Raw genomic sequence first — 18,434 nt, 5'->3', positions numbered from 1 at the left:
GTGAAATACCATTTCAGTTCTGCATGAAGGCACTAAGAGCACTCATAACCGGTCCCTGATCTTTAGGAGGAACAAGCTCCCATGTGGACACTTCTTCTACCAGGACACACACTTTAATGTACAAATGCCCGCGATGGAGGGGGGGGGGGGGGGGGGAGGTTGGGTGGAGGAAGGAAAAAAAACGATCACAGTAAGCAAATGATTCCATGAATACGTTACCATGGCTCCGTTATCGGGTATCATTGGCGTTCCCATGTTTGGTGCTCCCTCTGGCCCCATGGCAGGACCAGGTCCCAATGCAGTGCCAGAGATTGCTCCTCTGTTGTTCATATTCATACCCATCATTTGAGGGGGGCCTTGGTTACCAGCAGCTGCTGGGCTATAAGTATCTATGCAAAACAATCGTTCTTTTACTCAAAGCGATAGGCGACAGGCTAAAGCAGTATAAAAGAATTAAAAGTAAAAAGTGGAGGACAAACTGTGTGAGGCTCCTTTTATTTTATCTCAAATCTAAAGACGAGGGTTAAAATATTTGGGACTGCACATTAAACTGCCCTGTAGTAAGAGCAAACGTTTCCTGAAGCAGCGCTTTTAAGCATACGCAACAGACTCCATCAAACTGAGGAATGTTTTTTTTTTTGCCATGTGAAACTAAGAAAAATGGACATATAAAGATGAAATCTTTAAAAGGCCTTCTTGGTAGCATAACATCAGGAATAATACAAAGGCATCTCACCTTGCACCGGACAAATTGGTTTTAAAACACATCCTAAAACTTTTTTGAAAGAAGTGATAAGTCTAGTTGCAAGTTACAGAATATAACTTAATGTTGTGATGCACTGGCAAGCGCACACACATTTAGTACCACTTACAAGACAGCCCAAGTACGTGTTATACCACAGCAGTGTTTTAAATTCTGTATGACAGTCTGAAGTCCTTCAATATGCTACCGATAACACAATTATACAAAAAAGTATAGAAGACAGACAAGAAAAGGCTTCAAACCTAAATAATTTCAAAATTCGCATTTAGAATTAAGAAGGATGTGATGAAGTTTATGTCCTCAAGAAACATACCCTTTGTTTCACATGAACTTATTTGAGAATTAAGGTTCCACTTGTGGAATTAAGGTTACACTTGTGAATAATGCACAACTATGGGTTTAGACAAATTTCTCCAGGAGAGTAAAGTGTCCAAACTGAAAACGTTTAACAGTTACTGTGATTTTCCAGCATGAACAGCACCTTACAAAACCGGAGCCTCACATTATAGTTGTGGAAAAGTAACCATACCAAAGACACATTATGGAGCACATTTCAAACATAGGTGAAGCTCAGTACTAAATACAATGTGATTGGTGCTGTATTCGAGTTTCCTTAGAATAATACGCAGAATGAAACTACCTCAAAGCCTTTTGAAGCCATTTACATTAAAACATTAACGGCACAATTTGGGAAGAACTGTTTCAATGCCTAAAAGTTCTTCCAGTTTTTACAAGGATTTCATATATTTCATTCAAGAATCACATAGGTAATGCAAAGTAAAAATAATGAGATTTGAAACTGGTAATTCTTGTTTATCTACAGCATGCTATGCAATAAAATGTCTGAAAGTCTGATTTATTTATGAGCAACAGAACTGAAGGCACACAATTTGAGGTTAAACTTCAAATTTCCAGTTTGCATCTTAGTATTATTTATTAGCACCATATTATTTCTCATATTTTTCTCAACCATATTAGTTTACTCGTATGCAAAGGGAAGTACAGTGATGTCCCGAGCAGACGCACAAAATACAAAAATAAGATCAATGGCTTTAAAATATATAATCATGGTAAGATTTTTCAGACAAAACACATTAGTGAAGTTCAACAGAAAAGATGGAAGCCGCAGGTTTTACGCTTCAGAAGGTCATGCGAGAATGATTTAAAACAGGCAACAAGAAGAATGAAATCTCCGAAATGAGTTGACGCATGAGAGCGCTTCAGGGGCATTTCAGAGTGTCTTTGAGAAACAGGGTTTGGGACGTTGAGTGATGGCCAAGCCACCTGGTACCAAATGCTTTTCCTATTTAAGAAATGAAACAGCCTTCTCTTCTGTTTTTGGAAGAAAAAAAAGTGTTTGGAAGCATTACACCTGCACACGTCAATAAAGGCGACACTGCGGGAACATGGTGGAATGAAGCAGCACATGGAACTTAACTGACAGTTTCAGCAAAAAAAAAATGTACTCGAAGTTCTTGATTTATAATTGATAAATTTCTCCTAGTAGAAGAACCCACTGCATTCATTACATCCAACCGAAAAGTGGTGAACACCTGACCAGGTAGGAATCGTCACATATGGGCAGCAGCCGATCTTAACCTCATACAGGAACTGCAGGTGAAATGCAATAAAAATAAATCACTGCAAATGTATACTGAATTAACAGCATTAATTTCCTTAGATTCAGTGCTCATTATGTAATTTTCGAAAAGCATACACGACTACAGCATTTAAGGAATACGGAAAACCTTGCACCTGTGGACGTAGAGACTACAGATCAAGGCAAGTACGTCACAGTTGATCGAATAAAAAAAAAATGTATATGTACATTGCCTGTGGTTTACATAGAGGATGAAAACGAATTTGCATTGCGATTCATAAGAAAACAACCTGAAATCCGTACTTCACTAATAAGATGCTCTGCACCTCAAACCTCAGCTAACCCCAGGAGTTCCCATGTATGAGGGGGTCAAGGTGCCCTGGGAGAAAACAGCAGCACGTCGACCAAGTCAAGCCACTTTGCCAGTTCAACCCACCGCACTAGTGACTAGCTGACAAATGGCACAGGAGGTTCTGAGTGAAGAGGCAGCAGAGAGGCAATGATCATGCCGATAATTTTGTCACTGCACGTGGAGAATCAGGCACCAGGGAACAGAAAACCAGAGTTGAGCTGGACTGGGTTATAGGTATGGACAGCCATTTCAGAGATACCAAGATCACATATTTGCATATAATGTACAGTCCCAAACATTGCACAAGACATAAAAGAAGCCCAACACAGCCGCCTTTTGTCGTGACTTCAGGTCCCTACCTCCCATATTAATCGCTCCACGGGGACCCATATCACCCATTCTCATTTCCTGTTCTCTCTGGAAGTAGAAAGTTTGCAGAGTCAACCTAACACAGTACTGACACAAAGGTAAGTGTGTATAAGACTTTAAACTGGACCCCTGGTAATTATTCAGTCCACATAACAGGAAATTTGCATTCAATTTTTCCGTTTTGAAAAGCAAAATATAAATTTAAAAAAATGACAAAACTCCAACTATAAGAAAATGCTGCCTGAGTCATAGAAACATAAATATGTATATATAGGAAAATGAACAACACTTTTTTTTAAATAAACCATTTATCATTAATCACAGCTGTAATTACGCTATAGAAATAACGTTACTTTTTCCAGACAAAACTTCAAACACAGCAGTTTTAGGATGAAAATGTTTCATTCGCTAATTTATGTTTATCGTGAGACCCCTTGAGAGTCTGTTCACCAAAAACTGCTTCAGATTGAATATTTTCCAGGGTGATAAAAAGATCTGCTTAGCATCCAACACAACTTATTACCATTTCAAGAATCTAAAAACAGATACAAACCTTGAAAACATTCAACGTAAAAGAGTTTCAGTGTGTGAAAAGGGCACCCAATTCCTTTATTTTATGAGCTGTACTCTGAAGGAGGTAAGGTGCTCAGAGGCAGTTGAAGGTATATATTAATATCACACACAAAAATAAGGGAAACACCCAGTTTTTTTTTAGATCCACACTTTTGCATTTCATTCCAGATTGAAATAAAAAAATACCTGGATCTGAACTGTAGTTTTATTAACCAACTAAAGGAACACTACTTTTATTTACCTGAAGGAAACTGTCCATCCATTGTTAGCATAACGTCATTAGAACACAGTCATAGGAGGCTCTCTCAAAAGAATTTAAAAAATCTTTAAACACTTTAAACTGCATTATATGTTGGGAAACTAAATAGTGGATCATCTTTATTCCTCATTTAAACTCATTCTGTGGAATCAGATTAACATTTTAAAAACAGAGGTATGGATTTACAAACTTTTTTTTAGAATAGATCAGGCCATTCCATTTAAGAGAACAGCAATTCAAAATTTCTTCTGGATTTCTTGATATTATTTCACAACTGCTTAAATGACGTTAAAACAAGTTAAAAATACTGCTCCAAAAGTATCAGTTCTTTTTAAAACCCTTTTAGCAAAACTGGCATTGTACATTATGCTGTTAAAGGTTTAACATGTAACACCTACTTTAAAATATTCAGGGTAACACTGCCATATATACACTGCCATACACCTGATGTTAATTCTACTATTTCTAAATATACTTATGTAGTTTTCAAGCACATAAGCATAACAGATTTGCAAGCATTCCCCTCTGATGTGCTTAATTGTTAGTTTTGTGCATAAAATGTCCAATTTAAAGTCACCTCTTTGCAGATACCGAACCCTTATTTTCACTGGTCACCCATTCTCATGTCCCGTCTATAGAGCAGATTTTAATTGCCAACCTCTGGAAAATCTCAGGTGCAACAGAGGTGACTACCGGCTGGATGAAGAGGGGTGTCTGAATAGTTGCTGTAGGAGAGTGGCATCATTTCAGGTGCTTTTTATGCACAAGTGCAAAGGAACATGGGATTCTTTAAACAATGGATTGCAGTGTCAAAACTAAGCAGTACAGATTCCCTTTCAAGATATCTATTTGCAAATTGCAATACTATTTTTTTACTGCACAAATACATTATTTCACATAGTAGAAGAAAAGTATGGTGCTTGATGCAATGCAATCCTCTCTCGAACATCTTCAGTGGGTTCATGTTTTAGATAAACAAGCTTTGATGTCTGGCTTAACACTTCAGAAGAGAAAAAAACACATTTTAATGTTTAGAGTTTCTGTATTTTTCCAAGAAGGCACTTACATTGCAAGTAAGACTATTCGGAACTTCAATTTTAAAACTCAGCACACTGCAGATTTCTTTAAACATTGTATGATAAATCTTCCTACATGCTGAGCCAAAAAAAAAAAGACGAACAAGCATCCATACAGAAATTGTAATTCAAAATGTAAGATAAACAGCACACTAAGTCAGGATTTTTTTTTTAAAGTGGTATAAAAAGCCCTGTTCTAAACACTTTAACACCAACTCTTACCCAATCACCAGCCTCATTTGAGAGTTGGCACCACACAAACGTGCAGCTGTTACTTCCTCCCTGTGAGAATTAACTGCCGATGGGAAGTCCTGTGAAGAATGTGGATACAACCACTCCATGCTGAATGACAGCACACACAAGGATGTGCGCTCATTTGTAAAACTTATAAGCAGTAGGCATTAGCAGTGGCCTTTAGCCACCTGCAGAGATAAGTAAATTTCTTTCATGAAGAGATCTAAAATTACCATACAGGGAATTTTTATTGCCACTTGAAATTGACATATTTTTAAATAACCTAACAAATCCTTAAATGGTGCTTTTTATCTAAAAGGGTGCCGAATCACTTTACATATATGAAGGAACACGCTACACTCACTTGGGTGATGTGCAACAGCCACTATTGGCCAGCAAGTGCCTCTCCCCACCATAACAGACCAGGTGGAAAAGTGAGGCATTCTGCCACCTGAATTAAGGGGCAACTGAGGAAGGCCAGACTGTGCAAGTAGTAGCATTTAGCTTGGACACCAGTGTTAACTGCTCTAAGAACAGTACACTAGAATTTGTAACGGCCCCAGTCAGAACTTCGTGTTAACCAAAGGATAGTAAAATGTCCTTGGACATTTTTAGTGAACTGTCTAATTGGTCCACCAACCCCAGCCACATGGTTTTCCTTGGTGGGGGTCTCATCACAATACTGACCTGGGTCAGTCTAGTTTATCTTTTGAGATAAGGCGAGATGGCGGTAATGATACTGATGCAAGTTCGAAGTTAAAATATTTACTGCCCTAAGGCTGTGCTGAAGTTACTTTAACTTTGTTTTCCATAGAGCCAGATTCCATCCTAGGCTGGACATCTGAAATACAGTATGGCTGTCTGTTAATACACGCCAACAAGGTAGTGCCTGAAATAAAACATGAATGAGTCGCTAACTCTGACTCTGTAAAATTAGCACATTTCTTCATAACTAATTTCCAATTTCATCCAAAATATCACTGCGAGTTGAAAACCCAAGAAACATAACCCAGAATATTATAGCAGGGTCATACACAAAAAAGGCTGGTTGTGGAAATGGACATTTCTAAATGAACAGATTTTTTTAAGACAAAAAACATGCAAAAGATTTGATGGCAGTTTTCAGAGCCAAGAAAAGAACTCATGAATATCAGGTTACAAACAAAGGAAAGGGCTTGAACCCAAGATGCAAAATATTTTCATAAATCCACAAAAGTAAAAAAATCATACAACCTTTAAGGAATATAAATAAAGTACCAGTAACAATTATAAAGAATTTAATATGGAGTTAATTTTTCTCATATTTGTCCATTATGCTTGCTTGTCAGGGTATGTATAAAGCTTTCTAAATTTACTGTGCAGATGGACCACTAACAATGAAAATATGTATAATTTTTATTTTAAATCCTTTGCAATCATAACTCCCCCCACCAAAGTTTGGACGTTAATATTTTTTTACTTTAGCTTTCTGTACGGGGTTGAGATGAATCGTCCTAAGAACAGGCGCAAAGTCTAAATGTGGAAAACAGCAGGAAGCTTTACTAATACATTTACCCTGCTAGAAATTCACTCGCGTTTACACTCAAAGGTGGGAAAAAAGGGGGCTTCAGTCCAAGGTCGTCGTCTTGGCCCACGTCTCAACTATAAGGCTATCAGAAATTATAATTAAAAGTTGGCAAACTACTCACTGGAGCCAACACATTACTAGTCGAGCAGAAGTCGCAGTGTTTTTAAGCAATGCATAGACAATGACACTTGAAAGCACTGCTCTAATACCATGCTGTACCTCAAGAGAAATCAGCTGTAATGACGCACTCGGTGCAAGGAGTAAGGGCACCATTCGAGATCTTAACTTTTAACCCTCAGAGAGTCATGTGAAGATGTAGATCCTCTTGATATCACCAAGTTAACTTTTATCCAGGATCATTCGCGACATAACGGCACTTCATGGTATGCAAGTTTAAAAACTGGATAAAATGATTGTTCACACGAGTTCTGACACATCTAAAATGCAAATTAGCCGATTTGGGTAACTGAATTAGGGAGGTCACAAGATTTAACATCGTACATTTTGAAGAAACATGGATAAACTCTCAAAAGTAAAGATCAACTAATGACTCACTGAAAGCACTTAGAGCAGTTCTAAAGAACAAAGACAAAAAGTTAATACAATCACCACACTTGTGAAGCGGGTCCAAAAATATGAAAAAAGATTCATTCATAGTCAGGCAAGAAGAAATACTTCAGAGAATATCAGGGGATTATGCATCTGATAAAACCACACTAGGAACAACAATGATTAAAATATAAAAAAAACTTAATATAAAGCTAAATAATATAAATGGAAAATGGGAGATTATGTGGAGTACAAATAAATTCACTGGAATATCCTAGAGTTCCTTGCTCAGTGACTATTAGCAAAACCTTAGAATAACAATAGAATGCAGTATTGTAAAATTAACACAATGCAAATGAAGACTACAGATCCATCCATTTAAAATGCAGGCCTGTTAGATTTTAAAAAATGAAGTAAGTGAGGATAAAGTACATGCATCAGACCATGCAATCAACATAAAAGATGAATTTCAAAGTTACATGCTTTACAAGGCTTAACTACTTATAGAAGCATCTATAAGTTTTGATTCGAAAAAGATCTTGATTTGAGGATTGCAATTTAACTCCATAAACTTGGATAATGATGTGAATGGAGAAAATAGCCCTGTTCTCCATAGAAGTATATAAAAGTGATGAAAAGACAGGAGTTGAATTAACATACTCTGAACAAAGTGACAGGTGGAGTGTAGAATGTAAACTAAGGATGTAAATAATTTGTTATAAAAGCAGACATGTAGAGTAGGTACAGATATGCAAGGACGTTGTAAAACACATGTTAAACGCAAAAGATAGAATCTTCAGATGAACTATTTAAGCTATAATATAGTAGGGCATAGACAGCACCCTTTGGAAGAAAAGATAAGTAATGTACTAGATTAATACTGATTAAACTAGCTAAACAGGCAAAAAACACTGAGATGACAAAAAGACTTAAACCATGCAACATCCTATGTAAGACATAGAATTGCATGGATGCACATACTGAAAAGCACATACTAGTGAAAGATGAAAGAAAATGTTATAGTCTATGCAGGTGAATGGTGAGGTATGAAAATGGTGGTATTGAACGCCTTGAATGGAATAGACAGGAATGATTGCAGAATTGTTTAAAATGTAATTCTTGGAGCACAACTGGGCATACAGTAATAGAAAAACTAGTAAAAGTAAATTCAGATGTGCTAGCATTACTTAAATGACTTGACTAAAGTAACTTTCACTCTCATTCCATACTTATGTCTGTGTGTATAAAGGTTCGCACACATTGTGACATTCTTCAGGAAGGTATTAGAACAGTTTTTGTAAACACCATTAATTTTAGAAATATGTGGAACCCCTTGTAAATATAGAAGATCACTATATAAACAGCATATTATTAAACCCTTCTCATATTATTACAAAGGGATACAAAATAACCTCAGTTCTAAGGTGGTATTGCACTATGAATTTCAACTGCTGTCAGAGAATAAGTACTCAGACATGTCTCATAGAAATTTGCTTCTGGGACAGTAAAGTGCCAAAAATACAGAAATTAAGTTCAAGAAACTAGAAAACTGACTCATACAATTGTTTGATTTTAAAATGTCTGCTTAAAAATGTTTAAAATACTTTTATGTTTATATAAACTTTTTATATTACAATGGTGCAAAGGTCTCATATTAAAATATCTGCTTTAATTCAATCCTCCCAAAATTGAGTTAGTCATTGGACTACAATCACTGTGGAATCCACAACACAAAAAATAAAGCTTGATTAGAGCATACTTACCATCATAAAAGTAACACTGGCTAAGATGGCACAAATAACTCTGAAATACTAAATTTCATTATAGAATGCACTCAGATCATCAAACTCTTCTACAGTAAGCTTCCATAGCATATTTATGATGTTCAGTCTGAAAGCTTTGTTTATGCACAAGCCTCCCTCTTGTACATCTGCTGATCAGAATTTCTACTAGTTTCAGTCCTTTACATTTACTTATTAATGCTGGTTCTGAGGACAATATATTTCTATACAGCCAGCTTATTGATCCTAGGTATAGCACAGTGGAGTGAAAGCAGTTTAATAAGCCACTTTCCGCCGTCAGCCTTTATGATCTTTAGGTAACAATGAAAGAAAAAAGTCACAAAGTTAGGCACAGTATTACAAGACAATATGGCACTATATATCGATACCCCACTTTCAAAAGAATCTCCAACGCCACTTTAATACATTTCTGGAAAAAAAAACAATTTAACTTTAATTTGCTAAAATTCTAAACTGTTTTAGTTAAGAAAATCTCTAAAAAAAAAATGTTTTCCCAACCCAGTAAGAAAGTAATATGGAAATCTACAGCACTAAACCATTTCTGTGATTCAAATGTCAAAACAGCTTTGCCATGTATAAAGGGAAGCTGTTAATAAGAGACTGCTGAATAATACCAGGTAGAAAGGAATGGTTGTATAAATCAGTATCATGACATTACACACAAAATACTGCATACAAGCATTAAAAGACTAATGTCTAGTTAAAGTTTTGATGAACATTTTTGGAATGAAGTATGCAGGTGTTCTACATACTCATTATGAAGTAAGGTGTTTTTTAAAAATTATGGTGGAGAAGGACACAGGGTAAATCAATCTGTATCTGTGTATTTTTCAGTACTAATATATACCCACAGAAATAGTCTCAAAATCTCAATGTGTCTTGCGTCTAAGAACAGAATATTTAATAACTCAACACATCTCCAAGAAAAACAATATTATGTTGTTTTTGGCAGTAAGCCGTTTTTTCAAGCTCAAGATAATTTCTCTTAGGATAAAAACCCTTCAATAAAATAGAGGGATAATTTCAACCAACAATCTAAATAATATCAAACATGCAGTTAACTAGTGCATGTTTTTGTCATATTGAATGCAAAACTTTCACAAAAGCACACATCAGAATCTTACTCTTTACTTTTCACTTTACTTTCAATCTTTATTTTACTTTTCACTTAAGTAAAAAAATACCATAAAGCTTTTTTACATTTACTGAAAAGAACAGCTACAGATAAACACCCATTCCTGGTATTTCAGGGATAGATTTTAGATACAGTAATCCCCCAATTTATGGAAAGGGGAATTTGTACAAAGGAATACTCTGAGATGGGAATAAAAGTTGAAAAACGTTAATTAAAATGTAGTTTCAACCTGCATCTAAAACTGCACACTGGGTATTTTAGAACAAAACACTGCAAATTACATACAGTAAAATCCATAATTTGTTTCCGAAACCACCTTTAACTTCAGTCCATTTCAGGCAGCAGTGTTGCTACGCTGAAGCCTAATTTCATCAGATCACAAAAGCCAAATCAAGCTGTACCTGGATGATGACGAGATGGACAAACTCTTTCCACTGGACCCCAGTATGGTGACCAGAAATCAGCGTTTGGCTAAAATGAGGTTCTGACTACTTGATCATTATAGATTACCCAAAACTTGTCCTGGTTAAGTTCTCCCTGTATCTGTTGGGTAGTGAGGCACACAGCGATTGCTGTGCGACACTGAGTTGGGTGTCACACTGACAAGTTACATGTAAAGCACTTTGGGATGGGAAACACTATTAAAAGATAAGGAATTAAACACATTACATTGTATGCACGATGCAAACAATTCGTAACAGACCGTCAATCAACACATTCAGCGTTTTATTCGCAAGCGGCCACCTTTAATGTCGGCGACTAAATTGTACAGCACGTGCATAAACTATTCAAATTATTTTTCACAGATTGTTTCAAGAATCCCCTTAAAAATGAAAACATGTAAGAGAATGGAACTTGTTGCGCTAGCTTTGGATTGTACAAAGGCGAAGATATGCAATTAAACAGAAAGTTGTTACACAGACACCAGTGGGGGGGGTGAAATTGTTTTCATTTTTATCAGACCCTTTAAGCGCTTCACCCCTGTATCTGTAAAGCATCCTGGGAGAGGCAGCATAAGTGCAAAGGTTCTGTAAAGCATTTGCTATCAGAGCAGTTTAAGTGTCTGAGGCTAGTGCAAAACAGGCCTCATGTCATATACAGCGGGGAAAATAAAGGACAATGAAAACAGCCTTGTGCAACATTGTGCATCTGTTGCGCGGTAGGATGAAAATCTTGTCCTATAAGGACATTGGCTAATTCTGTATACAAAGAGTACAGGGAGAAGATTACACTGTAAATGTATGTTACAGAGGAGAATCCCGATTTTGTTCTGTAGGACTGTATGTATAAAATGGCATGAAACGAAGAAACTTCCATTTAGAGAATTGTCACTTGCAAAAAAAGATTTCATAGAACATTAAATTCTGCAAATCGAGGAATTACTGTATCGGACATCCAACTTGGAACGGACCATTTTAAAAACATCTATACGTCATTTAATTATTGGCAAATAGAATCTTTTTCTATGAAGATGTCCTACATTTTAGACTTCGGCTACCCATAATGAGTAATTTACAACTGGAAAAATGCCCATCCTGTTCATATAGCAGCCCAGGTTATATTCCAGGCTCTCGAAGTACCAAGTACAGAACTAAACCCTTGGGATACCACAGCTTCTGCTTGCGGTCCTCTAGCAGGCCACACTGGCACAGCTGACAATACAGCATCTACTGCTGTAAGCCATGAGTCTAACTTCTTTAAGGAAACTATATTAATGATAATCATATCATCATTTAATGGCATCATCAGGATAAGCAGTCTATCGTTCAGTGTGCAGGCAGGAAGCAACTTTACAATACTTCTTGATCAATATCGCAACTACTTGATCAACTCGTTTGAGCCTCTCAATAGCTTTGGCCACAATAAAAGGTGTACTGTACTGCAGAAAAATGTGTAGCTGTGCAGCTTCACTCAAAACTGACTAAGAGTTACTTTACATGTAAGGCACACTGGCACAAACTTCGACATGAGCACATCTGACACCATTTCTATCATGAAAGCTGACATATATGCTGGAACCGCAGCATAACAGCCACTTAACCTACATACGCAGTGTGACAGCTACAAAACAAAATGGCATGAATTTCAGCCCCTGTTGACTCAGTTATGGGAATAGGCACTTGTTAAGTGGCTTGTCTAAAAACAGGAAGGTGGGCATTGTTTTCTTTACATCCGATCTGTGGTGTTCCAGAAAGATGCGCTCGAAACACTAAAACAGACACTCGATTACACGACAGGTCTCCTTCTCAAGTATGCGAAAGACAAATGTTCACCAAAGCACACGGGGGGGGAAGCACATCAGCTCAGGGCTCTCCTTGGCAGCCAACGCCCCTCAGGTTCAGTTGGGCCCCGGGAGAAGGTCTGCCTTGTACTCACGTTATCCATGTAGTTGGGCTTGAACCCGTCCTGCTGCCGCCTCAGCTCGTCCTGCTCGCGCTGGCGCATCAGCTCCTCCTCGCGCCGGCGCCGCTCCTCCTCGTGCCTGCGGACACAGCGGGAACGCCGTCGGTCAGGACAGGAGCCCTGAGCCACCAGACGGGCCTGCAGTCAGGCTCCACCCCCCCCTTCCCCCGGTGCGCAAAGCGAAACGGTTCCCACCGAGTGCCGAGCCTCTGCGCCGGAAACCGTGAAAAGAACGGTAGCCGCTGCACTGCTACGTGCCATACAACAGTCAGCATGACAGCAGCACGGCGGATCACATTTCACCAATGACAGATGTTGCTCGCTAATTTCACAGAACTGTCAGAAATACAATCTCCTGTTTACAAGAGACATGTTCAATACAAGTCTTTTTTCCCCCCAGTTGTATTTGCTCTACGGCACCGAGTACAACGTCGTTAGAAATATCCTATGCATATGCAACAGCTATTAACTTCGTGCGGCACAACAAGCCATGCACTTCTGCATTACTGTTATTTTACAAAGACCTTTAACGGGGTCCATGTTTTGATGTCGTTTCAATTACTCATTCGTAAACAAGTTAATTTTAATTAGCAATGTTTTCATATTTTGCACAAAGCACAGTAATTAATAGATGTTAAGTAAAACCTAACACCTAATTGTACCACATCCAGTGTATTTGTCAATATCTTCTTGGCTCCAGTTTGATGTATTCTGTACACAGATTTAAAATAGAAACTGTAGCAGTACTGTTTTCGCAAGTAAAAAGATATTTAGAAAGCAATGTGCAGCCACAGCGTTTACACAGCAAGGTTATATCATTGGTATTTTCAAACAGGATATGTGAGCTTCCATTGCAGAAACTGCTAAACTGGGTGACTTCGTGTTGTCTTTGATGTCTTAAAGTTTTTGCAAAAACAGTACTAAAATATTTTTGATCACATTAAAACTTTCTATTTTTGGCATTATAATATATTTCTATTTTAATCATATTAAATCCTATTTTAAATGGAATTGGTAATATTTCCTTTAAGCATGGTATAAGTACTTGTGCTTATATAGAGATTATCTGACCATAGTGACTTGGAATAATGTCTTACAATTGCCAGAAATGACATCATAAAGCCTGTGTAGCATTTTAAAACATTCAGAAGTTAAGAGAACAGAGGATCAAAAACAATAAAAAAGCAAAATAACCAATTAACAGTAAGTAAATGTCAGTCATTTAGGAAAAAGTAAAGCGCACCCCGAGCTGAAATTATTACATACTAGTATGTGTACATTGACTCACGGTCAGATTTGCCATCACTGCCATACTGAAGACACTCAAATTTAAATGGAGAACAAACTGTGATTCTACTACCAAGCTATCAGTACTATATAGAAGTCTGTCCGATACCGAGATATGGATGCAACACAAGTTTAAAGTGAATAGAACTGAGACAGTTTATGCCCCCAACATCAAATCTGGAAAACTGTAGACTTTCATATCCCCAACAAAACAGAACAAAAACATAAAACAAAGATTTACAGACTGGATAATGTTACTTGCTAAAAAAAAAACTGTTATACAACGGAATTCAGTTTATTCGTGTTAAGAAAGAAGGCACCGCAACCGTTATGCGACTGCCAGTGATAAGTTCTTATATGATTTAACATTCTTACATTTGAATGACAGTCAATCTAAAAGCTTAACATCAGAATAACCACTTTTATTAGTTTAAAAATTTCTATACCACTTATACCCCTTTGGATTCTATTTAAAATGTGTTGTGTCCTTGTCCTCAACACAATTTTTACAGTAACATAAGAGGCTGATCAGGGCCAGGGCTGTGCCAGGTTTATAAAAGGCTTGTGTTTTAGAGATGTCACAGAACACTGTCCCTATTCTCGTACACTGGGAAGTTAGGTTTTCCTTTATTTCAAAACTATACTGAACTGTGAGGTGACTTCTTACACCCCTATAAAACTTTTAACCTTGAAAGTTCTACACAAAGCATACTCATATCGGTCATAATCAATCCAAAAGGTTCACAGCCATTCACACCCATGTAGCCAGTATTTTGCAAAGCCTCCTCTGGCACGGATTCCACTGACTAGATGCCTCCTGTAGTGTCATGAGGCTCCGGCTTATCAAAACACAGATTTCTGACCATTCTTCCACACAGGATTGTTCCAAGTCCTACACACCCTTTGGTTTCCATGTGTGAACTGCCACCAAACCACAAATCTCTCACTGCACATAGGTCCGGAGATTGAGATGTTAAGTTGAGAACCTTTCACATCCTTCAATGTTTTCAGCTCCTTTTTAACACCAGCGTATTCAGCTGAGTTCAGTTAACTACGCCCTGTGGCACCCAGGGGTAATTTACAGAGTGTCATAGGCTCTTGATCACCCCAATGATCTTTCGCATTTGTAGATTCATCAGGAACTACTGCCACACTGTCGAGATGTTTTTAGCAGTTATTTTTGTGCAAATCAGCAATCTGAGTAAACCCTCCTTTCTGTGCTGAAATGCTGTAGAAACTGCCCAAACATTTCCTACTTGTAAAGAAATGCATGTATCGCTGCAATATCTACAACTATGTAGTTGCAATTGCAAAACATCCACTTCACCAGATGGATACTGGTGCACTCATTTACTTTTCACGTATACAAACACACTTTAATTGTACTAATCTTTAACACCATTTTACAAGATTTATCATAATTAAGTGCTACTGGTCGAATTACAGTTTCCATGTTGAAAATCAAAGGATTGCCAAGATTATATTCCCTATAGTGTTGCCTTGAGGATAACTGAACTATTGTATAGTAGCCCCAAAGGTCTCATGGTCAAAGAAATCCCAGGCCCGAATAACATATACACAGTTTACTCAGTGGTCATCCCATCCCAAGTCTTTCAGACAAATCAAGAAACACTTGGCGACCTGCACAAGTGAATAGGTTCTGGAATTGGGATAGGACATGGAATTGCATATCCTGCTGGGAGCATCAGGCAGGAATAAGGGTGACTGTGTGAAAAGAAGGCACTCCAGCAGAAAAAGACATGTAACAGTAAAGAGGAGAACACAGAGAGTGATGCTGATGACATCCGAGAATTGTTATGGTGAGGTGATGCAAGCAGTGATTTTCAACAGTGAAATATTCTTCATGTTTACACGAAGGTGGTGCTTGTTTATCATGTACAAAATTAGAATATTTAATGACATTGCCACAATGGATTAAATTTATCACAAACTTTACTAGATCAAAAACAATAATCACTGACATCACTAACATCAAGTAAAAAAAAAACTCTCCCCGTTTGTATTCTCTGCTGAACAGTCTTATGTACTTTATAAATAGATCTGAATACGTCTAATTTTAGTTTCAATATGCTTTATCATGAAACGCATATCGCCCTTAAAACCAGATCAATACGATGCATGTTTAATGTTCTAACACTTTGTCTATTTACTTAATCCAGGATTAAGTCAATTCCGACCGGGTTTTTCTGTTACATCGTAAAACAATACCTCATTTCAATCTGCTTGCGTTTTTGGAGTTCTTGATTTCTCAGCTCCTCCAATCGTCTCAGCTCTTCCTGGCGCCTCATAAGATCTGTCAAAACGAAAACATTCACGTCTCTCACCAGATCACCAGACCTCCAAAAATCATAAATCACTACCGCGGTTTCAGAAAAACAGCGGGTGTTAGGGTAAGAAACCTTGAGAAGTGAAAGCTATATCACCGCAGTTGGACATTTTTTCTAAAATTTCTAAACAAGTTTTCTAATATCGCGGACATATCTGAGAAGAGCCGTTTACAATGAAAACGGAAAATAAGATCTAAAACAATCATGACTGCCCTGACCGTGTACAAGCCATCACTTAGAAACCGCTTCAGTCTTGACCAAACTGAGTTGTTTTTTTTTATTCCGAGATGCCAGTTTCATACCCTCCCAGTTCTGCGCTCAGGGGACAGTTCGGAGTCGGTACAGCTGACCGACACGCCGGCAGCGCCGCCGGTGGACTCCAGGCTCCGCAGGAGCCGCGGGCAGGTGGCCTGGGAACAGGGGGAAAGCGGGGATCTTCCCTGGGGCCTGCTGAGCAGCGCGGGGGCTTACCCTGCCTCATGAGCATGAGCTGATGCTCGTGGCGAGCCGCCTCCATCTCGGCCTCCAGCTTCTCCTTGGCCTCCCGGATGTTCCGATCCACCTGCTCGCGCTGCTGCTTCTCCATCTCGTCCAGGGCCTTCCAGCGGGAGGAATACTCGAACTCAAACGTGCCGGGCTGGGCGAACCGAGGCGGCTGCTCCCTTTCCCTGGCAGGAAACAGATCACGCCCCGTTACAGGAAGGACACCCGTCAGCAGACGGCAGGCTTTCGGCCTGTTTGCGTAGCTCTTCATGTGAATAAAACTCTTTCGCTGCGCCTGGCGAACTACTGAAATGTCTGAACTGCCTCACTCAGGAAAAAAATAATTTTTCAATTCATCAACACTATTGATATTCACCAAATGTTAATATCCTCTCTTTTAGGTTAGAAAGAAGTTCACAGACAACAGGAGGCCGTCACGCCCAATTGGTAGTTAACAGCGGACTGAATCAAGGATCTTTTCCAGCCTGGAAGAGTGCTGTCCCTCGCTGCAAGGGGAAATTTAAACCTGGCCACAGACTAGGTACCTCCTCTACTGCACCGAACCGAAGAACAGGCTACGCAATTTGGTCTTCTTTTTACCACACTATGCTTAACAAAGCACCAAATCTATTTAAAAACTGCCGTTTCCACATGCTAACAAGAGAGAAACCTCAATATCTGCAATTTCGCCTATTTCGGCATAATTTGTAAGTGAGCAAACTTACTTTGTCAATTACTGCGGCGCTGTAATAATATGTTACTGCACAGCGGTGCTACATTTGTAAATCAGAACAAAAACCATGTAAAAAGAAAATGGGCTCTACAGAGATTTTAAAAAAATGCAACAATCCAATTTGTTTGCACATGTAATAACTTGAATTGCAGTCAGAAAATGAAGCTTCAAGCTTCCGGTAATCATTTTCATTAAAAACATCAACAATTACTAATGGTATTCTTGACGTAGCTAACAGTAATAAAAAAAAATCACTAGGGAAATGTATGGCTATGCGAGTCGTGGAACCATACCCTTCTGAGTCCTTGAAAACCTCAGCAAACCTGACCCTTGTGAGGACCAAGGTCTTACTCTCCTTTTAATTGTTTTGTTACGCATGTGCCGCTGCATTCAAATTCGTAGAAGCCCTATGAAAAAAACCTTCCGAATTCAATGCAAATGCACCCAAAGATCTCAATCTGCATCGCCAGCTAAGCGATACAAACCTGATGCTATATGGAATTAATTCCCAATATTTGTTCTTGTGCGCAGTATCCAATGCACTGCACTAAGGTAGAGGTTCTCCATCTCAATCCTGCTCCTGCACGACTTAATTCTGCCGGCTATCGTCCAGCTGGGCCCTACATCGCTAATTGTTGCCTAGGACTTTTACTCTGCATTCAGCTGGGTCTAAAAAATTCCCTAAATCACATTACTCCCAACAGCTCCAGCAAAGAGAACTTGACCTGCCACCACCATTTCTGCCCCCACTGCAATGTCGGCTTTGTTAGCCTTCTACTACTGACTGCTCCTGGAGAAGAGACACAGAACTCCCTGATACAGACCGCAACATGGCTGCAAGATCAAGGCACCCTGCTGGGCTTGTCATGCTGACAGAGTAAAATAAAAACGAAGGGTTCGA

The 18,434-nt window shown here is 38.5% G+C and overlaps 1 protein-coding gene across 5 annotated transcripts in view; it reads right to left on the bottom strand.

Moving 5' to 3' along the window:
* The window catches only part of pspc1 (paraspeckle component 1), a 51,762-nt gene that overhangs the window by 24,989 nt on the left and 8,339 nt on the right, over positions 1–18,434 (bottom strand). For 3 of the 5 annotated variants that reach the window (XR_016090917.1, XR_016090918.1, XM_088912650.1), the window contains exons 4-6: positions 16,789–16,985; positions 16,199–16,283; positions 12,656–12,761 (exon numbers count right to left, since the gene is read on the bottom strand). Coding sequence is in view for 3 of the 5 variants with exons in the window: in XM_088912650.1 (XP_088768776.1) it covers positions 12,656–12,761; positions 16,199–16,283; positions 16,789–16,985 (388 nt within the window). In the remaining 2 variants the exon portion in view is untranslated. Of the gene's footprint in view, positions 1–219; positions 390–3,074; positions 3,133–12,655; positions 12,762–16,198; positions 16,284–16,788; positions 16,986–18,434 lie in introns of all 5 variants that reach the window. The other 2 variants (XM_088912647.1, XM_088912648.1) reach the window with 1 other exon arrangement.

Source organism: Atractosteus spatula, chromosome 4 (assembly GCF_055471065.1).
Source record: "Atractosteus spatula isolate fAtrSpa1 chromosome 4, fAtrSpa1.hap1, whole genome shotgun sequence".
NCBI lineage: Eukaryota > Metazoa > Chordata > Actinopteri > Semionotiformes > Lepisosteidae > Atractosteus > Atractosteus spatula.
Note: the sequence above shows the minus strand (reverse complement) of the source record. Positions and strands in the feature narration are given on the sequence as shown.